Below are 25604 nucleotides of genomic sequence, written 5' to 3' on the forward strand. Positions count from 1 at the left end.
CTCATGGAAGAAATTAATGTTGTAATTTAGTTTAAACCTGTTCTTGCTCCCTGTGAAGTCAATAGGAGTTTTAAGTACATAAATAAAATACTTACATACCAAGGTCTTCGCTCTTATTTACACAGCAATGAAGTTTAGAAGACTTAAGCCAACTAGATATGATTATGAAGAAGTTAAATAGCTAATAACATGTGGACTCTGACAACTCATCATTTTTGATTTGTGAGTTGTTTTGTGAGCTGTATTTGTTGTTTCGGAAGAATGTATGGTTGTGTTTTGTATCACATGCCAGTCACTCTGTTCCACTTTTATTATTTGAGCTTCTTTCTTATCAAGAATGTTGAACTCAAGTATTTGTTTGAACTAGTGCTTCCTATTAGAAAAGCTGCAGGCACAAGATATATCTATATGTATTACCTTCTGAACCAGGTTGCTCCTTTGCGTCTGCTTGAGTTTCATCAGACTTTACTTCAGTGCCATCTGCTTGTGTTGCTGAGTTCTGCTCCGGTGCTGGACTTGAGTTGCTACTGTTCTCCTGTTTTATTGGAGAAGCGTCAGCTATTGAACTCTGGTTGCTATTGTCATCTGGAAAAAAATTCTACCTTGATTAAAAGTGAATGAAACAGGACATTTTGTCTCTTCTTGAAGTTCTATATTTTTACGCATCATTGCATAGTTAATATTGGATGTGATCCTGCATGACTTGCCATCCCAGTGACTTCAGTGGGAATTTTGGGTGAGCTGAGGACTGTTCAGGTTCACACATAAGTAGGACTTTTTACACTTAAGTCCCCTTCACTCAACGGACATTCTCTGATGCCCGATTTTGTACACAGTGCTGCTTAACTATAGGGTATATTTCTTCAGATATGGTGACTGAGGGCTCTAAATAATAGCAGCACAAAATTCTTGGATTTATATACAACTCTTATCAGATGCCAGAATTCTATATTTTATCAGTTCATTCATCAAGAGCATCAGTACCCAACTAGACTATTAATATTACCCTGCAGATTTATATCTAAGAATACTTACCCTTCATGCTCCTCCCTATACTCAAAAGAACAGGTCGGCCTTCCAGAGCATCCTGAAGGTCTACAAACCTGGGCCACGTCAAGTCAAAGGGAGAAGCAAATCCGAATATCAAGAGCCCCTCAGTGGGAATGCCCTGCCTGCACCCAGTTCCTGGGGAAACCAGGGGCTACCTGCTTGAGTGCCTCATCTAATATCATCTGTAGGGGTATCGTGCAAGGAAAGAAGCACTCCCAAACCACTTTATAGATACAAACCAACAGCTGAATTGCAACCAGAAACTGAGAGCCAACCAGTACAGATCTTGGAGCACAGCTGTAACATAATCCCCATAAATCAACCTGCTCATCAAGCACACAGTATCCCTCTGTAACAGGTAAAGTTTTCATGGGGCCTTCTGGTGTATTCCCATAGATAACACTTATTTTTATTATTTGTTTTGATGTGGGGCCTAAAGGCCCAAACTGAGATCAGGTCCCAACTCAGATAGTTACCACACAAAATCGGGGACAGTCCCTGTCTCAAAGAGCTTACAATCTAAATAGACAAGATGGACAAAAGGCAAGGAAAAAGTATTATCCCCATTTTACAAATGGGGAAAGGAGAGACAGATTAAATGACTTGTCCAAGACAAAGTCACACTAGAAGTCTGTGTAGATGGGGGACAAAGGTGCAAATTACTGAAGCTAAAATTCTGCATCTTCAAAAGGTCAAACCTTTCTACTCAAACGCCGATGGGAAAGTGGCTTTGGCCATTGCTGCTACCTAGACATCCATAAATTAAGGAATTTCAACATGGCTGAGCTATACAGATGCCGTTTTGATAGAAACCATGGTAACACTCAACAAAGCACCTTGCTTCTGTTAATCTGTCAGCATTTAGTCTGGGAACTGAAAATTTCATTTTCTGGTTTGGTTAATTTTATCAAGGAGAAGTCTTCCCAGTGGCAAATACTACAGGAGAGTAGTGTTTTTTTCTTGGTACTGAAAGAATAATTTTGCCCCAATTCTTAACTAGCAATGGTGTAAATCAGGAGTAACTCCATTAAAGTCAATAGGGTTAAACAAGTGTAAACCTGGCACAAGTGAGAGGAGAAGCAGGCGATCTGAAAATAAAGATTCTCCATTTCTCATAACATTAGCCCAATGTGCTTATTTCATCATACCAATTATAACACAAAGGAACTTTCATTTTCCAGGAGGATTTTTAGCAAAAGTTCTCATGAATTTAAAGTCTTGCTGAAGATTCAATTACTTGTCAAGAAAGTCTCCTGTGTTATTTTTGTCTGTCACAACTCAAAATTAGGAATTCTGTTTTATATGTTATTGTACACAACATTCAAGCTATCCAATAGCCCAGTCTCATAGCCACTTCGTTAATGCTTTGCATTTCTTAGCCTTCTGTAGGGAAACGTTCTTCCTACAGATCCAACCTTGAGTTTATGAAAAGTTGGCACGTCAGTATAAGATATGGCATCCTTCCACCTCCCTTCCAAGGGACCAATGCTTGCCTTAAGACATAAAGGAGACAATCTTTATCATCATATACTTTCACTGTTTCTTTGCTTTCACCCCTAGGAATGTACCTGTTGGACAATCAAAGGAGTTGCTCCATTCCTATGGACACCATATCAGAATTCAACATATATATTTTATACCAATAACATTTTATCAAAGTATTAATTAAAATGTTAACTTGCTAACTTGAGACCATGGGTGGAGACATTATGTAACCTGTTAACCATTGGCTAATGTGCTATCTTGTCTTGCTGCAAAACCTATCCCGGGGTGTGGAACTGCCTACCCCGTCACTTTCCCCCACCCATGGAAAATCTATATATTCTATTGTAATCAACTGATTGACAGTGTCTCTGAGACTAATAAGCAAGATAACACTCCACCAGCACTGTGTGTAAAACTCCTATGCTTGACCTCTACACGGTGTGGATTTATGTCCTTCACCTTCCATCCAAAACTCTCCAAAATGCCTTAAAATCCTAAATTAGGCATCACAGCACTCCTCCCGACAATTTATTACAATACCCATGCAGTACAGACAATCATAGCTAAAGTTGCAGAAGAGATTCCATTGTAGCGCTCTGCTTTCACATTCTGATGACTTCCTGAAATATTTACTTTGGGGATGAAGTTATGTGTTCAGTCTCTCCCCACAAAATTCTTTCAGCTCCTTTGGAGTTTGGGGAAGGGCAAACAGGTGTGTATATAAATGAGCATGTTTCTTCCCTACATAGGTTATTAAAAATTACTAACATTTCACACTATCTATTAAGACATACTTCAATAGACAGTCTCTGCTTTGCTAAATTTGAAAAAGCGGTTTAAAGATAGATTTTATCATATTTTAAATGTGAAACAGGGTATTTTATTAAGCAGTTACCTGTGCACTTCAAGGACAGACACACTGTGAAGACATATGCAGCTAGTATGAGTTAGCAAATACATACAGAAGAACTCACTAGCTTTCCACTGCCAAAGCAAGCCATGTCTGTATGCTGCACAAGGCTACTACTTCACTTAGATAAGCGAAACAGCACCTGGGAAACTGGGCTTATTTTTGTTTTGTCCTTTTCATGTTTTATTTCAGTGTCTTAGCTTCCCTCACAGCTGACACAGGGATTTTCTTTTACATGCAGCCAGACTGAAAACTGCATTTACCACCATCAACGTTAATGACTTATACCACACACTGATCTAGTGCCATGCGTTTCTATTTTTTTTATTCTCACTTGGGCAAATTCTGCCCGTACACACCAGCAACTCCTGTTGATTCCAATAGGAATCTTGTCCACTGGTTATTTCCTTTATAACAGTGCACGGAGTAGCTTGGGCTGGCCATGTCCCACTCACCATGCATGTCCATCATCCCTGGAGAAGAGCTATTCTCTGGAGTGGTCACTTCAGAGCCACATTTTTCATCTTTGCCTTTTTTCTTATTTTTGTTTTTCTGAAAAACAAAAACACCCCCCAAAAATTAAAGTCACCAAATAGTTAGCCAGGAAACCAACATCCACGTGTTAGTGTAAAACTCTCTCTTTCAGCTCAGTGCATTAGTCCTGTAAGCATATTATGCTTATAATTTTCATGTGGGAAATAAGGCCAAGTCAAGAATTACCAAGAACACTGATGAGGCAGTCATCATAAGAATCTCTGAGAAACACTTATACAGTTTATTCTTTATGACCCACTGAAGGAAAAAAAAAGAGCAACCATTATCAGAAGTTCTGCTAATGTTTAGTGTTTATAAACATTATTATTATTTGTATATTGTAGTGTCTAGGAGCCCTACTCACAGATCAGGAGACCTTTGCTTTTCATCTTCAAAACCACTGCACAACATTACGTCACCCTTGTGAGGTAGCTCATTATTATCCCCCCATTTTGCAGCTGGAGAAATTGAGGCAGAATGCTCCAGTGAGTTATCCAAGGTAAAATGAAGCAGCTGCATAAGAATCAGGATTAGAACTGGGGAGTTGCTGGTTGCCAGCTCTGTGGGCAGAACAAAATACCACACCTCTCTCTTTATAACAGAAATTTTACCATAGCTTACTGCAGTGCTATAACCAATAGCACAGGCCCTAGCAGTTTTGCACCTTTCCCAAGTGCAGTCATACTACTTTGTAGCCGAAAGCCCACCTGTACGTTACGCTTGGGGGCAGCTCTCTTTAGAGAGAGGAGTAGAAATTTACTAAAGAGAAGTATTTGAACACGTACTTTGTTCCTCCTGGATGTTCGCCAGAGCTCTGCTGGCCTTCAGAACACAATGAAAAACTCATTTTATTTTCGGCCTAGCATCTGTTTTGCCTAGGGCTAAGACTGTGGATGACTCCTCACCCACAGCTGGTGTATCGGGAGACTTGAAGGTATATAATACTCCAATAGGTATATAGTTTAATTTATTATGCACAATTAAGGTGTTTTTTGGGTATTTTTATTGCTGTTTTTCCCCATTCCCAAGAGCTACAAAGGCAACTGGAAAAGGAAAGACAATATCAAGAGAATTCCTGCGAAGCCCTAGAAGCCAAAAGTGGAGGCAACGTCATTAGAGTAAGGGCTGGGATTTGGGAATTCTTTACATGATTTCTGATTCTGCCACTTTGGAGCCTTGAGTAAATCAATTCCCTGCTTTGTACCTCAGTATCCTATTCTGGAAAACAGGGATAACAGTGATCTACCTCACAGTGAAGCGACAAACATTACTGGTAAAGCACCTTGAGATTGCTAGATGAAAGACTGGCAGGCTGCAAGTGCCAAGTATTTTAAAGAGTATGAAGTGGTTCTGGAGAGAGAATGGAGTAGGGGTAATTATCTCCTGGGAGGGCTGTATTATGAAGCAACAGCCTGCTCCAGGTTATCATCTAGTCACCTAGGACACAGCATCTTCACTTTTTGCATGCATTTTTGAATGTGTGCATGATGGTAATGGTGGGGGACTGAGAATTTTCACATGGAAAGGATGGCTGTTTCCTGCCTGCCTCCCTCCCTCCCACTGACCCAGGCTGCTGAGACTTTTCCCTTCTCCATATACAATGTAGTTTCTGCATTAAATCCAAAAGGCGGAGCAGGAGGGATTATGAGAGAAAGAGAAATCCCAGAAGCAGCAAGACAGTTCTGCATGCACACACCCCTGCTCCATGTCCTGTCTAATAGCAGGAGCTGCAAGAGTTAAAGCAACAAAAGAGATGTTTGCATCCATATGAAAATCCATGTCTAGAAAGGGATGCAGCATTTTCAATTAGGAGATGATGTAATTGGTCTCCTAGGAGAAAGTGCCAGCTGCGCTGCTCTTGGAATACCCAGTTCCTGCTGAGAGAAAGGAGAATGAAAAGCCAGTTTTCAGGGAGGGAGAAGCTCGGTAACCAACCCATTATGATCAGGCAACACTCTCCAATGAGGGACAGAAACAAGACGACAATCAAGTATGGTCCAAGGCTGCAGAAGAATTTCAAGACAGACAGACACTGGGGCACTTTTCTCTATCCTTGGAACAAGGTTTTCCCCCCCCCTATTAAAATATACATCATAAATACAAACACTTACATATACATATTTCAGAAAGTTATTGACAAATCTAACAGCTCTGGATCAAGGAGGCCACACTTCCCAGAAACACTATATTTCTTTTCGGAGGGAGCAAAAGGGTAGCAGCTGAGTGAACAGCTCCTAAACCATCCCACCAAAACAGCTCAGGTGGGCCTAGGAGCGCTATATGCATTGATGGGGGAGACACTAACCATGCCCCCTAAAATGGCATACAACTTCCTTTGGGGCCATGGAGCATTGCAGGACACATTAGTAAGACCCCATCCTACCATTCTAATGAGCACTAGGAGGGTACCTTAATCTGCTTCTGTGCATGTAGGCCAAGGGCAGGTGGAGAATAATCCTTGTGCCCAAATTAAAAGACCAGATTTTGCCCTCCTTCCTTTAGGTTCTCTCAAAATGTATAGCTCTTTTCTGTTCAGGGATCTCATGTGCCACAAGGCAGAGACCCTTTTATCTTAAACAAGGCTGCAACAGCATGTGAATGTTAGAATGACCTAGTTTCAAAGGGCCTCTGTCAATTAGTTTTAGACTCACAATCAAGGGTTATTTGCCCAATATGCCAAATTATGGTCCAAATATTCTAACTGGTTACATGTGAAAGGACTCTCAGACAAATACAGAGCCTCAATGACTGTAATGAGGATCCGCCTATGCGGAGACGATATGCTCACACAGAACATGTCTATGAATTCAGTTCTAATGTACTATGAAGGACATTTTTAAAAAAATGTCAGAAGTATTCTGCCGGATGCAGGCAAGTTTGCCTGGAAAAACCCTAGAAACTGTAACCCCCACATCTCAAATATATTTAACAAAGCATACATTATAACAGCAATCATTTTCTCTGAATAACAAGTAATCCAATTAGTGCCAACACTTATCAAAGAGATAAAAAGTTTCTATGCAGAACACTTCTGTGAAAAAATTGGCATCCTAACTGATGAGAGCTTATTTCACACACAAGCTGTTCAGCTTTGAAGAAACTTTTAAATACAAGAGACTCTCTGGATATTTTTGCAGCATGTCAGCTAGTGAAGTCTTTAGCACAACTTTTTTTTATTGTGATTACATTTACATAGACGTTCAAGACAGGCATGTTAATTTAAATATCTCAACCATTCAACAGCTGAGGGAAGGTGTTGTGCAAGTCCATGAGGGAACCATGTAGCTCCAACAATGGATGCAGCTTCCAAGTATATCATCTACATCTTCTAACTGGCCACAGTAGCAAAGCGGAAAGTCACAAAGGCCTCACTTACAGACATTTGCAGCACACTTGATCCCTCTACATCTGAAGCAATTAAGCTTTGCCACAGATAGCTTGGAAGGTCAAAATCAGGGGCTGGACTGTTGCATAGGCATTGGCTCTGTTTGTAGCTTCTTCTTGCCATCTAGTGGTGACAGAGGTTCTTTAAAGCAGTGGTTCTCAAAGCCGGTCTGCCACTTGTTCAGGGAAGCACCTGGTGGGCCGGGCTGGTTTGTTAACCTGCCGCGTCCGCAGGTTCAGCCGATCGCGGCTCCCGCTGGCCACGGTTCGCCGCTCCAGGCCAATGGGGGCTGCGGGAAGCGGCGCGGGCCGGGGAATGTGCTGGCCGCCCTTCCCGCAGCCCCCATTGACCTGGAGCGGCGAACCACGGCCAGTGGGAGCTGCGATCAGCCGAACCTGAGGACGCAACAGGTAAACAAACCGGCCCGGCCCACCAGGGGCTTTCCCTGAACAAGCAGCGGACTGGCTTTGAGAACCACTGCTTTAAAACAGTGGCCCAATTAGCACACAGCTGCGGCCCAGCTGTGTGCTAAAGACCACCAGGTCACAGGGTCCAGGTTCCCAGCTGCTTGGCCACCCAGTGCGGCAGGGACTGGCCTCATGTTGCGGGGGTCTGGGGCTGCCAGCCAGCCCTGCAGAGGGTCTAGAATCCAGGGGCTGCCATGCAGGGTCCAGGGGCTGCCATCCGGGGTCGACGTCGGGGCTGCCAGCTGCCACATGGGGTCAGAGTCTGGGCTGCCGCCCGGCTGCCCTGTCACACAGCTGGGTCCAAGGTCGGGGCTGCTGCCCAGTCCTGTACAGCAAGGTCCGGGGTCCCTGCTGCCCACCGGCCATCCAGCCCCCGTCCAGGGCTCCACTCTGTGGAGGGATCTCTGGGTGGGAGGCGCTGGGCACAGTGCTCTGGGGATGGCAGGCTGTGGTTCTCAACCTGTGGCCCACTATAATAAATAGGCTGAGAACCACTGCTTTAAAGGAACTGTCCAAACAGGGTGCCTTGAACTGAAAATGGCAGATTGGTGGATTGAAGACTTCTTTAAACTGGGTAGATGTGGCATGTCTTGCACCTTAAGGAGCAGATTCTGCAAGATGACTGAAGTCACGTAAAGAAACAGGTTCAGTTTAACATAACCTCAATCAGAAGACAGAGCGAGGCCTGGAAATTGGGTTTTGAGTAGTGTGAATCCAGGCTTCAGTCTTTTTTTAAGAGCCACTATTTTGGACATTTTACTAGATCGGTGGTTTTCAACCTTTTTTCATTTGCAAAATTTCAAATTGAGATGCGGACCCTTTTGAAAATTTTAGGCAGTGTGCGGACTCTTGGGGATCCGCAGACCACATTGAAAACTACTGGTAACAACCACTTTTCGCGGACCCCTTAGACTTAGTCTGTGGTCCCCCAGGGGTCTCTGCAGACCACAGGTTTAAAACCACTATACTAAACTATTAGTTCCATCAAACTGCAACTTATTTCACACCTCTGCTATAGATTTAAAACAGTGGCAACATGGTCCAGTGGATAGGTTACCAGACTGGGATTCAGAAGACCCAAGTTATATTTCCCTGCTCTGTTACTGACTTAGTGTGAGACCTTGGGTAAATCACAATTTCTCTCTGCACAAATTTATCCACCTGTAAAATGGGAGTAATAATGCATACTTACCTTTGTAAAGAACTTTGAGATCTACGGATGAAAAGATAAGTGCTATTAATTTTTATTTTCATTATAAATGCTGTTTTATGCCATGTGTCTATCATAGCAAAAAAACAGAGTGAATTCACAGTGCACTGCACAGTAAGATCATCAATATGCTGCTTGTGCAATGCTTATTTATCAGGAGAAAATAGTCATTACAATAGCAGACAACATTCTATACTGCTTGGCTTGAGCATCTTAACCAATACAATAATACCTCACATTTCCATGGCACTTTTATACCAAAGAATTCTAAAACACTTTATAAACTACACACACACACAGAGGAATCTCTTCATAAGCCACTGAAATAAAGGTGTCTCTATTGTGAGATGTGGCAACTGTTTAACGATGCACAGCAAGAATACAGTATACATACTGTGCACAGTTAGCTGTACAAGTTACTTTCCTCTGATGGTCGTATGGATCTTTCAAAAAGAAAAAGGTGAGAAATTTTTTTTTTTTTTTTTTTTTGGCAATTAGGAAAATATGATTACATTGGAAAGTGGGGATGCAGAATCTATAACTATTTTAAAAAACTGACTCGCTTTCAAATTAACAGTATCTCTTTAAAAGTCACATATTAGAATGAGACTTGGGGGGAAAAGTGCTACCCTACTGAATCACCAACAATACTTTCTGCAGCAACCTCAGTTTCCCTTGGAAGTCTTCTATTTAAGTACTAAGGCCCAACCCAATATTAACTTTGAGATCTGAGGACAGACAATACGTCCCCTTACAACCTTAACTAAATACTGTTCTGCAGTTCCAAAACTTCTAAGCTATCTATCTGTAGGGTGTCCAGAAATACTTACATCATCAACTTTGGGCTCTGTTACTGGTACCCATTTGTAAATTCTGAGGGATGTGTCGCCAACTGTCACCCATTTCTTCTCCCTATAAAATTACAATGCAGGAGAAGTTAACATTAAAAACTTCGTATTCACAAAATGACCTACTATGTTGTCAAGGATTTAAATGGGCTATCATATAGTTAAGATGATCTCTGTTGTACCATCTTTAATACTGTAAGTATGTATATATAATTACCTGCATTTAAAAAACAACCAATTATAGCCTGCAAACAACTTCACAATTCTAAGAACAGTTACTGGCTTAGCTGAGTGACTGCAGTAGCAGTAATGAGACCTGGGTTAGAGAGATGGTTAAGCAGAATTCTAGCCAACCAAAAACACAACTACAATGGTTTCAATTGTATTTAACTTTGTATAAAGCAGTTTTCAGACACATGGTATTTTGGTTGCTGTATAGTTAAATTTAGTGATACTGGAAATCTAAATGCTGTCTGACCATTTAAATTTTATTTTTGGAGAGAAACTTTCTGGTAGCAATTTTACTGTTCACTCAACACCTATGTCAAATAGCTTTGAAATTAAGGCTGGCCTATTGGTAGCGATATGTGCTGCCATGCAGAAGGCTAGAATCTGATTCTTGGACCCTAGCTCCCTGGACCAGCTGGGGTTCGGAATACTGTGGAAGAGAGAGAGCATAGCCTACAGCACTCTATAGACCCCTGCCAGCCAGCCAGCCAACCATGAAGTGACACTGAGGAGTTGCACTGGGAATCTGTCCGGAGGGTGCCACTGCAACATGGGGCTATGAAGACATACAGAGTGGGGAGATGACACAGATGCCGAGAACAACAGAGATTGGGAGATTGACTCCCTGAGAACAATCATTTCACAAGAACATTAAAGGACGGTCCACAATGCAAGAAAAATTTCATCTAGTCTCTGGTAATCAGTTTTCAAGTCACAGATCATCACTGCTGGTTAGCGGATTCAAAATAAAATTCTGCAAACAGATTGATTAAAAACCTAGCAAAAACACACTAATGTCATTGATTATTGAGGAACAACTAAAATTAATTTGGTATGATTTCAAAACGTTTATGGATTTTGGGTGTGGGTTTTTTTTGTTTGTTTTTTGCTTTTAAAAAAAACCCACAACACTACAGCTGGATTCCAAATCTATTATTTAATACATTGTAAAACACACATTCTTGGCAGGATGGGAAAAAGCTTTGTCACTCCTGTGCGTTTGTGATAACATCTCCTCCAAGGTTTTTAAGAAAGGCTTGCAGAATCAGCAGCAGTCACATTCTAGAAGTGCCACCGCCACCCTCCCTCTCATCTTTTCCCTTTTTGGCTACTGACAATGTCAACCTCGTTCTTCATCTGCCTGAAGGGATCCTCTTTCCTGCTTAGAAAAGGAACAATTTATGGCACTTTGGTAACAAATTTTGGCTTTGTCTACACTGACATTTGTTTGAAATTTGTATTTAAAAACAGCATTTAAACTCCAATTCAGATTAAATAGTTTCCCGCTTCAGTTCTTAGATCACAATTTTGTAAATGTAGCTTAGCGCCACCCATTCATTCATACCAAATGGCCAAAGCATGTCAGAAACCAATTTAACTGGAACTCAGTTTGAATTCTGTTCCTAAACATGATAAAAATGACAGTGGAGAAAAGAGCATGCAAATGCTAAGGAGAACAAACCTGTAAAGAGATTCTCATGATACACGGTTTGTTTGTTTTAAGGATATAAGACAATCTAAACTCATCTCTAGTTAAGAAAGCCTTTGAAGTTATGGAAACAAGAATGGATTTTAGTATCAAGGCTTTTTAGTCTTCTCCTACATCAAAATATTACTTAGAGATGCTGCACTGGAAAACCAAAAGTTCAAGGTACCTGGTTAGCATCTCAAAGCAGCCTCAAAGCAGCATCTTCACTGGACAGACTGTAGAACACAGGAGGAAACCTATATTAGTAACTTTTTCCTTCTAGTGTAAAAATTAGCCCCGACATTTCAATTCTATTAAGCTTCCTAAGCAGTATTTTTAACTTTTGATAACCTCCAACCGAAAGGATTGTTTCTGATTTAAATGAACAGTAATGAACAGAAACACCACAACACGAATAATTTTTGATGGAAGTCCACCAAAGCCCCAATTCTGCAAACACTTATGCATATGAGCAATAACACTGAACTTAATGGGACTACTCACTCATGTACTTCACTTTACAAATGTGATTGCAATACTGGAACTTTAGAGAGCACGAGAACTAATAAGAATGTAGAAGACAAGCTTCTTTTTAACAAACTCTTAGTTAAGCTGCCAATGTAAAATTTGTAACAAGTAAAGAAATTTAACTGGTTTCAAACATTAACAGATACCTTTTAAAATCTAGAGAATGGGCAAGAGCGTTCAGCTTCATAATTTATAAGTAAGTACAGATGAATGCTTAAACTACAAGTACTTCCTACAATGTTTTTATCCATAATATTTATCATATTCCCATTTCAAAAATTCCAAATTGTATTCTGATGTCCTCAATGTTATTTACTGTACAAAGAAAATCACTCTGGTCTGCTAATTAAAGCATTTCTTTTAATTAGATAGAATTAACATAAGATACTCATTTGTGTTTCCAACAGCACCCGCAATGTGCTAGATGCTGTATGAATTATGAACTGTAGCATGGTCTAGAACAGAGGTGGGCACACTATGGCCCACGGGTGACATCCGGCCCGCGGGACCATCCTGCCTGGCCCCTGAGCTCCGGGCCAGGAAGGCTAGCCCCCAGCCCCTCCCCTGCTGTTCCCCCTTCCCCTCCAGCCTCAGATTGCCACGTCGCCAGGCAGCACAGCTGCGAGTTTCTGCTGAGTGGCATGGTAAGGGAGCGGGGGGGAGGGGCTGGATAAGGGGCAGGGGATTCCAGGGGACAGAGGATTGGGAGGGTGGGACGGTCAGGGGACAGGGACCGGGGGGGTTGGATAAGCGTGAGAGTCCTGGGGGGCCTGTCAGGGGTGTGGATAGGGATCGGGGCAGTCAGAGGACAGGGAGCAGGGGGGACTGGATAGGGGGTGGGGTCCTGGAGGGGCAGTCAGGGACAGGGGGCCCCGGGAGGGGGCAGTCAGGAGACAAGGAGCGGGGGGGGGGGTTGGATGGGTCGGGAGGTCTGAGGGGGCGGGAAGTGGGAGGGGACAGATAGGGGGACAAGGGCCAGGCTGTTTGGGGAGGCACAGCCTTCCCTAGCCGGCCCTACATACAGTTTTGCAACTTCGATGTGGCCCTCGGGCCAAAAAGTTTGCCCACCTCTGGTCTAGTAGTTGACTAAGCATGGGACTAGAAGCAAGGAACTCCTGAGTTGTATCTGCTCTGATTTGACACCTGGGTCAAGTCAATTCTCTCTGTCTCAGTTTCCCCATACTCACCTTGAAAGTTGGTTTAAAAAAAAAAAAAATAAAATAAAAAAAAATACTAACTTCCAATTGCCCCCAACCATCCTTGCCAATTTTTCTGGTTTTACAATCGGATAGTGAAAGGGCATCACATTTTGGTCTAAATTATTTTAATTTGTTTTAGGTTGATAATGATCCTTAAAGGTTTGCACAATATTTTGAAGACAGCAACAGATATGTAAGTATTTAGAATTTAATGCTTATCACATCACACTCACTTATGTCTACACTACCACTTATGTCGGCAAAACTTACGTCGCTCAGGGGTGTGAATATTCTATGCCCCAGAGCGAAGTAATCTGCCCCGGCATAAGCAGTAGTGTGCACAGCGCTACGTTGGCGGGAGAGCTTCTCCCACCGACATAGCTACCACCACTCATTGGGGGGGGTGGTTTAATTATTCCGACAGGAGCTCCCTCCTCTCAGCACAAAGTGGCTACACAAGAGATCTTACAGCAGCCCAGCTGCATCGGAACAGCTGTGCCACTGTAAGCTCTCTAGTGTAGGACATAGCCTTAGACACACCAGTACCCTAGAACTTAAGTTACATAATCACTCAAGGTCTAATTTTAAATAGCCAAGACTTTCTATGCAAAAATTATATACATAAACCCCAAGGCCCTCAAAGAAAACCAAGCGTCAAATTGCATGTATAAATGCAACACGTTAGTGGATGAAACAGAATACCATGCATTACATTTATACATGAAATGTCAAGAGGCCTTTTATATTAGCATTGAACATCAGAAACAAAAATTGTTTAACAGAACAAGAACTGAAAGCCTTTGCTGCAGATACAGCATTGCCATTTAAGCAGAGAGGCTTTCAAATAGATCAGACTTGAAGAAATCCACTACTTGTTACAGTTTCTTACCATGTCTGCTATTTACTAAAACAATGTGTGTTTAAACAAGGATAGCTCCCGCATACCCCATCTTCTCTTGATGGTCACGAAATGTCATAATGCTGAATTTATCACATCACACTCACTTGCATTGCAACAGAGTTTGGTGAAAATCGCAGAATTATGACTTCCCTGTGGGATCAAGCAGAAGGAGAAAGGGGGGAATGGGAAAGAAAATGCCATTATTAGACACACAAAGTATCTCTCGAATGCACAAAACTGAAAAAAATGAAAATATTTTTTCAACTTTAGGCTCTCTCTTCAGAGCTGGGGATGTGACTTTGTAGATGTCTGTATAGTGACTAGCAGAAAGGTCTCTCGACCCTATTGTCATATAAAGAAATATGAATCACAAAAATAGCATCAGAGTAATTGGAAAAAAAACACTGACCAAGGACATGTCCTTTGGTTCAAAATGTTCTTCATCCAACTGTGTTTCAGTACGAAAGCTGCCATTTAACTTGTATACCTAAGGATCCATTTTTATGCAGAGTCTACTAGTTCCCCAAGTTGCAGAGATGGCTCTTGTTGACTGCACTAATCTGAAGGGTATGTTTATAATGGGCCAAACTCTAATGCAACTCCCATTGAAGTAAGTGGTACATGAATATCAGAGAGTAGAATCTGACTCAAAATCGAATATGCAATGAGCCACAAAACACAACCTAATTCAGCCACATGAAAGGGGCACTATGAATCATGACAAAATCTCAAAGAGATGACTTGATTACACTAGAGAAAGTGCTAACACCCTTTCAACTACACCAGTACTAGAAACGTTAGAAGCACTAGCTTGGATATAACACTTGCCAGCACTTTTAACCATCAAGCTCTGTGAAGGGTTAGATGATATAATGTCAGGGTGGATAAAAATCAATGATTTAAAAAAAATAATAAAAAAATAAGAAAAAATCAATTTAAATAAAAAAATCCAATTTTTTTGATAAAATGCTTTTTGGGGAAAAACCTATCTAAAGATAGTTTTAATTAAGATACATTAGAGCTCAAATATATCTCATCATGGAATAGGGATTATAAATTCTAATTCTATAGTATGAGACAATATATTCATGTAATGTTTAAGAAGTTTTATAAATGAGTTCCAATAGTTCATGGATTAGGGACCCAATCTTATGGGGTTCCACAGGCTTCTGTATAGATTATTTAGGTTAATCTTTCTATTTACCCAATGGGACTCAATGCTCAATCTAGAAGATACCATCAGAGATGCTTAGTTTTGTAGCTCTCAAACTGTGGATTTGTGTCTCCAGAGATAACATGCTTGTTAACAGCAAAAAAATTTTAAAATAAATAAATAATATATAGAGGTGAGAAATAACAGACCTCAATCCTATTGTCCCTCTGCAAATTTGTGTACACAGAGTCAATCCCTTACCGCTCTCTAACAGTGCAAAGTTTCAAAAAGTTCAATTAATAGAAGATTGTTGGGGGCGGAATAGATCTGGACAAGGAGAAGAAGTCTGGAGATAAATGTGAGAAGCGAGAGACACATGCTTGTTTTGTTAAAATATTATATTTGCTGTTGAAGAAAAAAATCTAGAACGCTTAATATTGTTGTTTTAGTTAAATAAAACTATTTAAATGTCTGTCTGGTGCTGTTCTCCTCCTAATACAGCATGGCAAGAAAATTCTCCAAATATTAATGATTATCCTGTTGAATTGGAGATAGTTCACCTCCCAATGACTTCATAAATATCTCCTTCAATTATCTTTGGTAAATGAAATAACCAAACAATAATTCATTTTCTGATTTAGCTGTAAAACTAATCTGAAAAGTTTTCAAAAGAAATCACTGTTAAACAATGTATAGTGTGTACCTTCTAAAAATGAAACCTACATCTATCTCTGAGTTGTGAAGAATATGTATTAAGGTTACAACAACCAACAAGAATGCATTTTTATGTAGAAAACCATGATTAAATCGAGTCTTCCTGACTAGTGATTTAAATCAAATCCACCCTGTATAATGTCAAATGCTGGCAACAGCCACACAGCTCTGGTAGGGCTTCCAACATTCCCAATGTTGGTGGAGCTGAAATAATCATAGAATATCAGGGTTGGAAGGGACCTCAGGAGGTTATCTATTCCAACCCCCTGCTCAAAGCAGGACTAATCCCCAGACAGATTTTTGCCTCAGAACTTTAAAGGGCCCCCTCAAGAATTGAACTCACAACCCTGGGTTTAGCAGGCCAATGCTCAAACCACTGAACTATCCCTCCCCCTCTAATATTAGCAATGGTGGGAAAATGTTGGCAAGACGTTAACCCATTGGTCCACTGATTCTCCAGAGGACCTGTATTAGTCTCAGATGCCTCTGGCTTTGTCAAAACTAGAGTCAGCTTTGTGCTAACATTTTAATTTTGATCTGTGTGGATGAGCACCTATTTTTTCCACCTCAATCCTGAATTTTCAGTTTCAGGTTGAAACAAACCCCAAAATTCGACACAAAACTCAGTCAAAATAGCTGAGATTCACCAGGCTTTGCAGTCAAGATACAGGTTATATACAATTTTGATGCAAAAGCACAAATTGACCCAAGTTCTACAAACTGAGGTTTCCTCTAAAGTGCTGTCTCCCTTGGAGAGCCAGAACATAGTTTAAAGTTTGTAACAATACCTGAAATAAGTGAATTTCACATGGTTGGGGTTTCATGTCGTACTGCTCTAGCAAAAGATTTCCTATTGGTGCCACATGAAGAAATCCCAGATCTCTATCATTTTCAGGGAGGGAATGGAAAGGGCAAAAGCCAATGTTTTGAAATTCTTATAAAGTAGGGAAATCTACTTTAAGGAAGAAATACCAGCAACAAAACCTGTAATAGATCTTTTCAACCTCAGAAAGTTAAACAGCACATATTTTGTACAGTCCAAGGAGAGACAATGAATAGAGATGCTCCAGTGGTAATGCCTACAAGTGCCAATCTGTAGCTAGCCACAGCGTATTATGGTTCTCCACCAGACACACCTGGGAGAGCACTATGATCTCAAACTCCTCATCAACGAATGAGTTACTTTGCTCCTTAGCTCTCACACACATTGGTAACATTTCCTAGTGTGTGTCCCATTTAAAGACTCTGCTGTGGGGCCAGACTTTTCCATAATAAATATTGAGCACTTCTATAATAATACCACCACCTGTTCATCTGTAGCTCTCAAAGCACTTTACAAAGGAGGTCAATATTATCATCCTCATTTTTACACATAGGGAAATGGAGGCACAGGTAGCAGACTATTACTATTATTATGATTTTCATCCATGATCTCCAAATGCTTTACAAAAGGAGGTAAAGTATCGTTATCCCTGTATTACTGCTTGGTAAAATGAGGTAAGAGTGGCTAAATGACTTACCCAAAATCACACAGCAACTCAATGGCAGTTAGAAAATGGAACCCAGGTTTCCTCACTCCTAATCTAGTGCGCTATCCTAGACCGGGAGATTGGCTCAGTCTCCTCTTGCCTCTATTGTTGGTGTGTATGTGGGAAATTATGGGTTATGGAATATTAACTCCCTATACTGTACTTGTGAATTATTTTTCTGCCTCACTCTAAGCCACATATCTTGCCCCTCAAAATCCTGTGATATGCATTATGCAAATGCCTTTAATAAATAAGCAGATATTTACTCTCTCTCTCTCTCTCTCTCTCTCTCTCATTGAAATACTCTAAAACTTACTTTAATCGAGTAAAAATATTCCAATATTTTCTGGCATATGGCAGAAACTGCCAAAGTTTTTGACCAATCTCTTGGAATAGTATAAAATGTCCTAAATTATCCTACCTAGAATCTAAAGATGCATGTCAGCCTTTGAGCTATACATGAAACATTAGGGGAAACAAAAAGAGATGTGCCTCTTAAATCCATTAAGATACACTGGACTGTAAGCACTTTTTGGATAGGCGGATTGTAAAATTATAAATATTCTGGCTAAAACAGGGACTGTCCCGTGTAGCATCATGGATGGTCAGCATTTCTGACATGTATTCAAAAGTCACATGCACAGAATGTATATTTACAGCAGCAATACCTACTCAGATATATGCTTGAGGCTCTTCTACAATATAGGCCCACTGATACAGAGCTTTGAAACAACCTAATTGAGTAAGTTGCACTAATCTCAAAGATCAAAACCATTCACAGTGAACAACTATTGTTATTATAACAGTTGTATTAAAGCACTGGTTCTCAAACGTATTTGATCGGGTCCCCCTTGTGTCTGTAGTTATTTACACTCCCCCTCCCCCCCAAGTACATAAACCGTCACCCACCTCTGAAGACAGTGCCACGCCAGCAGCAGAACACTTTTCACAGCAAACATAGCCACCCTACTGCCCGCCCCCAGCCAGAGCCCTGCCACCTCCAGGTGAGCCCGAGCCCAGGCTGCTTCCTGGTGAGGGATTGGGTGGGAGAGGAGAGTTGATGCCCGGGCTGCCTTCCGGTGAGGTATTGGGAGGGAGAGGGGGAAGGAGAGCCCGAGCAGCAGGGCTCTGGCTGTCCCCTTTATCCCCACCTGCTTGGTGCGCACAGCCCTTCTGTACAAGCTCCAGCCATCCAGGACTGACAGTCACAGCTCTTCAAACAAACAAAAAACCAACCAAATAAACAAAAAGGCACACAGCTTGGGCCTCTTTTGACACATTCCCATGCCTCCCATAGGAGGCCCACCCCATAATTTGAGAATCGCTGTATTAGAGTAGTTCCCAGAGACACTGGTCAGGATCAAGCCCTCACCATTTTAGGCACTTTGCAAACATATATGAAGATACAGTCCCTGCTCCAAAGAGTTTACAGTCTAAGACAATGCATATTTTCTAAGGGACATATTCTGCCTGAGTAGAAAAATGACCCCAAAATGAGCATACATGCATATAACACAATAGTAGTTACTGTGCACCGATATTATGCCCAGTCAGAAGCCCAGTGCACCACCTCACCTCTTAGTTACATACAGTAGGGACAATGTGCGTAGGAGCCATTGTCTGGGCAGAGGGGCCTGCTCCTGGACTCATCTTTCATATATGAGTGCAATACTCAGACTACAATAAAAGTATAACTGGGTTCAAAAAAGAATTAAATAAATTCAGGGATGATTGGTCCATCAGTGGCCATTAGCCAAGATGGTCAGGGATGCTCCAGAGGTCCCTAAACCTCTGATTGCCAGAAGATGGGACTGGTTGACAGGGGATGTATCACTCGATACAAGGGGGCAATGGATCAGCGTTCATGTTGTACTCCTCATCAGTACCCGGCCTGGGCCAGGCCGGGCAAGCTAATGATCCAACCAGTGGACCAAATTTGGCGACGAATCCTGGTCACGTGCCATCTGACTGCAACCCCAATATAATCGCCATCCTTCGACTTTCAAGACCTTGGACTGGTGCTTCAAATTCTTCAGCCTAATATTGAGGGCCTTTCAGCAGCCAAATGCAGCATCATTCATGCCTTAGCCACTCATCACAGTATTGACGTAATCTGTTAGCAAGAAACTCATGTTCCAATTAGCGAAGCAGGACATTATGGTAAATGGCTTTAACCTAATTTCACACACCCCAGATGCCAAATATGGCCATGCAACATGTGTGTGCTCCGATATATCTGATGCTGTTCCATTCTCCTCCTCCAGTTTTTATGATGTGATCCATGTTGGTGGCTTTAGGACTGTCAACATATTTAAACCGCTGAGTGCGCTGGAACCAGCAGGTCCTTCCAACACTTGATAATCCAGCAATATTCACTGGTGATTTTAACAGCCACCACTCTCAGTGGGGATATGCTGATTTGGATGACAACAGTGAATGGTTGATGGACTGGGCGACTAACAATGACTTCATGTTGATTCACGATGCAAAACAACGTGGCACATTTCTTTCAACTAGATGGTCGAAAGGTCGTCTGACCTTTCACGGGTCAGTTCACCAGATGGCTGTTCACAACTAGTGAGCTGTATAGTACTTGATAACTTCCCTCACAGACAACACAGACCATCGCTTATCCACACTGGGCTCCAGCTACACATCATTCAAAGCTCAACCAAGCGTTGGTAGAATTTTTGCAAGGCAGACTGGGAAAAGTTCTGTGAACCACTGGAACTTACTGTGGTTACCATTCCGTCGCGTTGTATGCCAGTCGACGAAGCCTGACGCCGATTCCAAGGAGTCATTGATAAAGCCACATGCTCAGCCATACTACGGGGCTGTTGTCCAATTTACACTCCCTGCCTGAGTGCCAAACGCCAAGACTTGCTCAGGAAATTTGAATGATCTGGTGACTCAGACATTGCTGATCACCTGACAGTCTCTGGATGCTACCAGGCTTACTTGGTGGAAGGAAGCTAGAGAGAAGCTTCACTTCATTTATTCCAGTCAGAAGTGCTGGAACTTGATCCGCGGCTGGGCGCTGCTCAACAACCTCCAGGTCAAAATTGCCCACAGGTTAAGCCCAGTGAGGTTGCAAGCCATTTTCTGTGGGTAGCAAAGGTCCCACTGGAGAAGCAATTCAAATGCAAAGTATGTAACAAATGGTGCCTATTCTGATATCAGAATGTGGGGTAAGAGTCAACCAGAGCCATTTATGGTCGACGAGCTAGAGAGGGCCCTTAATTCCATCAAGATATCATAGCCCACTGCTGTGTCTAACACCTTGCTGGAATTCCTCAAACACCTTGGACCAAAGGCATCACAATGGCTTATTTAATTCTATATACGGGTCATTAATGAGAAAAAATTACCATGCACTTGGCACGAAGCAAAGATTATTGCCATTCTTAAGCCAGGCAAGGGCCCCTACAATGTGTCATGTTACCATACCATATCCTTGCTGTCAGTGTTTTTCAAGGTGTTTGAGAGTCTGAGCCTCCAACGAATCACTCCAGATTTGGATGTCTTCTTGCAGATCAAGCAGGCAGGGTTCAGGAAAGGACGCAGGACCTATGATCAAGTCCTGGCCTTGACCACCTTTATCGAAAATGGTTTTCAACAAAATCTAAAGACGGGAGCAATCTTCTTGGATCCGACTGCCACCTATGACACAGTTTGGCACAGAAGCCTTTTGTTTAAACTCTCCCAAGTTGCCCCGCGTTGGGTGGTCAAGGTAGTAGAGCTCTTCTCCAAAAGAGGAGGTTTAGAATACACATCGGCAACTGCTGCAGCTCTTGGAAGCATCAGATCAACAGCCTTCCTCAAGGTTCAGTTCTTTCACTGATACTGTTCAATGTGCACATCAACGACTTGCCAGCTACATTCTTACGCAAGTTTATCTATACCAATGATATCTGCTGCAGCTACCAAACTTAGTCTCTTCAGAAATTGACAAGATCTTGAATGATGATACGAAACTCATGGCAAACTCTCTTAGTCGATGGTGATCGCAGCCAAGCTTTTCCAAAACAGTTTCTAGTGTATTTCATCTGCATAATGCAAGCGCAACACACTAGTTAAACATTTTTCTCAACGGCCAATGCCTGCAGCATGATCCAAACCCAGTTTACTTCGGTGTGACATTGAATAAGTCATTAACGTACCACAACCACTTGAGGAAGACTGCAGCCAAAGTCAGCATTTGGAACAACCTCCTCAGAAAATTGGCAGGTTCAACCTGGAGTGCAAGCACTCGGATTCTTAGAACATCAGACCTTGCCCTCTGCTATTCAACAGCAGAGTACTGTGTTCCTGTTTGGTGTTGCTCATCTCACACGAGGCTGGACGATGTAGAGCTTAACAAAGCTACGCGTATTGTTACCAGGACTTTATGGGCAACTCCGTTGCCGTGACTACCGATACTTAACAACACAGCACCACCACAAATTCGCAGTGAGAAGGCATCTGTCAGGCTGCTGGCCAAGATCCGTGAGAATAGCAACCTGCCTTTGTACACAGACCCTTCAACCACCTGCCAGCTCACCTGTCTTCTAGATGCCCTTTATGGTCATTTGTGCCACCACAGGATATGACGGTGGAATCTGCTTGGTGCAACAAGAGGACAGTGACAACAGTTGTTAATCACTCTCTCATCACTGACCCAACCATCTGTCCACCAGGTTTTGATCTGCCAAGACATCTGGAGGTCATCTCTGACCCCGTTTCAAATAGGACAGGGCACCTGTGTGGCCAATCTCTTTAAATGGGGTTTTTCTAATAACCTGCAATACAGCTGCGGTCAACTTCAGACTATTTCACATATCCTTGACAAGAGCCCACTGACTTATTTTGACAGCAGGTTACCAGCTCTCCACCTGGCTGATGATGACGCAATCAAATGGCTGGGCACATTGTGTGCATACTCTGATATATCACTTTATAAATTGCCCTGTTCTATTCATTCCCTCTGAAGCATCTGGTACCGGTCACTGGCCTGACTCAGTATGGCCATTTTTAGGTTTATATTCTTATGTTATGCTACAGTCCAACTATGTAGTGCTCCATTTTTGATCCAAGTAATGGAAGCACTCACGCTGGGACTTTTCAGCTCCAGTGGTTGCATTTCCACAGTAAAGATGTGAATGGCAACAAACTGCTCCCAGTTATAACAAATTAGGTGTGGTACTCACTCTCCCTGCAAGTTGCATATGTAGCTCTTGACAAGGTCTGGGTGAGGCTGGTGTATAAATCTCATTATTCACAACAAGCTTCTTCTCAAAAATGTTTGTCACATAACTCAAAACATTTAATGTCTCAGTGCCTTTACATTCTACATGGCCTATGGGGATGAGAAACAAGAACAAAGAGACATGAGATTTGTTAACAAAACAATGAGTTCCAACAGATTCATGTGAAAAATGTCTTTGTACTAAGTGGTTTATGTAAGTACTGGTCAGACCTTCATGCAAGAAGTCACACGAATAAATCTGGCAATGGTCAGAATAAGAGCTTTCAGTAATTCTGTAAAGTCAGCCTTAAACAATCTACCCTGTGAGGATTTAAATTTACAAATTCCATTTGAATCCTAAAATCTTTACTCTTGGTACAACAAGCCAGGCTAATATCTGTGCACAGTTGCTGTGACGGTAGAAAACACTTGCAAAAAGAGATTAGCTTCTCTTATTTTAATTTGTTGGCCATGAAGAAAAGATCAAACTCCTGCCTCTCCTTCTCTTCAAGCACAGTCAAACTCCTCTCGCTCCTGTACTCTGCATAGTATTATTTAAAGGAAACAAGTACCAGTTCTCTTTAATGAAATATCAGGAAATTAAAAACAAAAAAAAACAAGCATCCAGCTACATTACCACTGAGAGAAAGTACTGTCACATCTCTCTACCTATTGTGTTTGACCCCTCAATACTAACCAGCCAGTCAGCAAAGAGCATTAAAAAAATACATAGTAGAAGTATTATTTCAGGAACTCTGTACTATCATCAGACTATAACACTGAGTGCTTCAGCTCCCAACACAATAGATGGATTCCTACTTTGAAATCCCCTTCCCAAGTCCTGCATTAGTGGACACATGTTTTGCTTCTTTGTCCGATTCAAGCCAACCAGCCTATTCATAGAGTTCAAGGGCTTTAAAATGGCAACAATCCAGTTCAGGGAGAGAACAAGAGAAAAATGCAGATTTATTTCTATATTTTAATCTTTTGTTAAATCAATTTGTTATGTAATTTATAACTTTAAAACAGGAACCTTCATTTTATCCTATTCCAAATATATGAGTTATGCAGATTAAAACTGGTCCCTGGGATTTACTGTGTCTTTTATACATTTAAAAAAAGGCATTTTAGGATAGATATACAAAAGCTATTGAACATTCAAGGTCAAGCCATTTGAACAAAGTAACTCTTTCCTGAGTCACATTGACACTGCTCTTTATCCCATCCAAAAAACTGAAACTGTGTATTGTGCTACAATAACTGTTCTACTGTATTGTTTGACCACTTCATGTTGATTTTCATAATAAAACTAGGAAAGAGAAAAGCATAAAATGCCAAAACACTTCTAAGGTTTAATAAAAGGGGATTATTTTACTATGGGTACAACCTTTAATTATGCAATTTAAAATAAATTCAAGTACCAATTATATCTCTCTCTCCAATTCCACTCAGGATTTAAAACCACCAGAATGTTAAAATAACACACTTTTGTTCACATCTGATTTGCTTGTGTATGATCTTTGAATCTTTTAAAAAAAAATGAAAGCCTATTGGGATTTTTAATACAAGATCCTGGTTTTACTACTTGTTTTCACCCAACTCTCAAGCATGAAGAAATAAACACCACCTTTTTGATTTACGGACGAAGATCACGATTATTTCTGCAACATTACAAGGCATTTCAAAATGTGTTTCCCTAAAGAGCCTCACTAATAATACTTTTTAAAACCTCATCCCCGTCCCTGTTTTTGACAGGGAAATTTCAGAGAAGGGAAAACGGGTTTCTTTTGTAAGGAACTAAGGACAGTAGGGGTCTGACTCATGCCTACTACATCTGCTCCCATCCATGCACCGCTCCCTGCCGGGCCCCTTCCGCTCTTCTTTGATTCTGGGGGATGACACCCCCCTTCACAAACCCCGAAGCGTTGCATTCACTCCCGCACCCCCATGACTCTACAAGAGCCCCTAGGATGGGATCGGGGGGGCGGGGGGGAGAAGATATACCCTCTGAGGCAGCATGAAGCGGGGGTGAGACAGAGATCGAGGGCACGGGACGGTCTCGGCAACGGGGCCAACCACGGACCCACGGTACCAACTAGGACCAAGGGCAGCAAGGGGCGATGGGAGGGGGGAGCTGAAGGAGGCGAGGGAGACCACGCCAGTGGGGTTTGGGGCAGGAGGGGGAAAGCGAATGAAGGAGGGGCCAGGGAGCAGGAGGAGGGAGGACATGGGCCCGGGGGGTACCGGTGGGTACCGGGGGACTCGGCCGCAGAGCGGGGAAGGACGCGGGCCGGGGGCTCGGCCGCACAATGGAGCCCGCTGTGGCTAGCCGCCTCTCCCGCCCCTCACACGCCGCCTTCGCGTGACTCGCAGGAGCGAAATGGCTTGTGGGTGAAGCCGGCTCCCCGCCCGCCGGGCTCCGGCTCCGGCCCCGCGCGGGGGTGGGCAGGGGCGCAGCGCCGCGGCTGGCGCGGCCGGGGGAGGGGCCGGAGCCCGGCGCGGCCCGCTCACCATTTGCGCACTTTCTCGATGGCCGCCATCACCCGCTTGATGTCATCCTTGGCCCGGCTGCGGGTCTCGGCCCGCACCGACCGGCCCGACATGCTGCTGGGGACGGGGCGGCGGCGGCTGCGGAGAATGCGGAGCTCGGCCCGGCCCGGCTGGCTGCGCCGCACGCACAATGCTCCGTCCCGCCGCTCGGCTCCGCCCAGACTCCGCCGCCCGCCGCCGGGGCTCGCGCACTGCGCAAGCGCCCAGAGCCGCCGCCGCCG

The 25604-nt window shown here is 42.6% G+C and overlaps 1 protein-coding gene across 3 annotated transcripts in view; it reads right to left on the reverse strand.

Moving 5' to 3' along the window:
* Positions 1–25556, reverse strand: part of BCL7A (BAF chromatin remodeling complex subunit BCL7A) — a 34168-nt gene extending 8612 nt beyond the window's left edge. The window contains exons 1-6 of one of the 3 annotated variants that reach the window (XM_034790945.1): positions 25345–25475; positions 11773–11821; positions 9872–9953; positions 9024–9044; positions 3901–3997; positions 418–585 (exon numbers count right to left, since the gene is read on the reverse strand). In XM_034790945.1, coding sequence (XP_034646836.1) covers positions 418–585; positions 3901–3997; positions 9024–9044; positions 9872–9953; positions 11773–11783 — 379 coding nt within the window. In that variant the 5' untranslated portion in view covers positions 11784–11821; positions 25345–25475. Of the gene's footprint in view, positions 1–417; positions 586–3900; positions 3998–9023; positions 9045–9871; positions 9954–11772; positions 11822–25344 lie in introns of all 3 variants that reach the window. The other 2 variants (XM_034790943.1, XM_034790944.1) reach the window with 2 other exon arrangements.
* Between the last annotated feature and the right edge of the window lie 48 nt (positions 25557–25604).

The sequence above is a fragment of the Trachemys scripta genome, chromosome 15, assembly GCF_013100865.1.
Source record: "Trachemys scripta elegans isolate TJP31775 chromosome 15, CAS_Tse_1.0, whole genome shotgun sequence".
Classification (NCBI taxonomy): Eukaryota; Metazoa; Chordata; order Testudines; family Emydidae; genus Trachemys; species Trachemys scripta.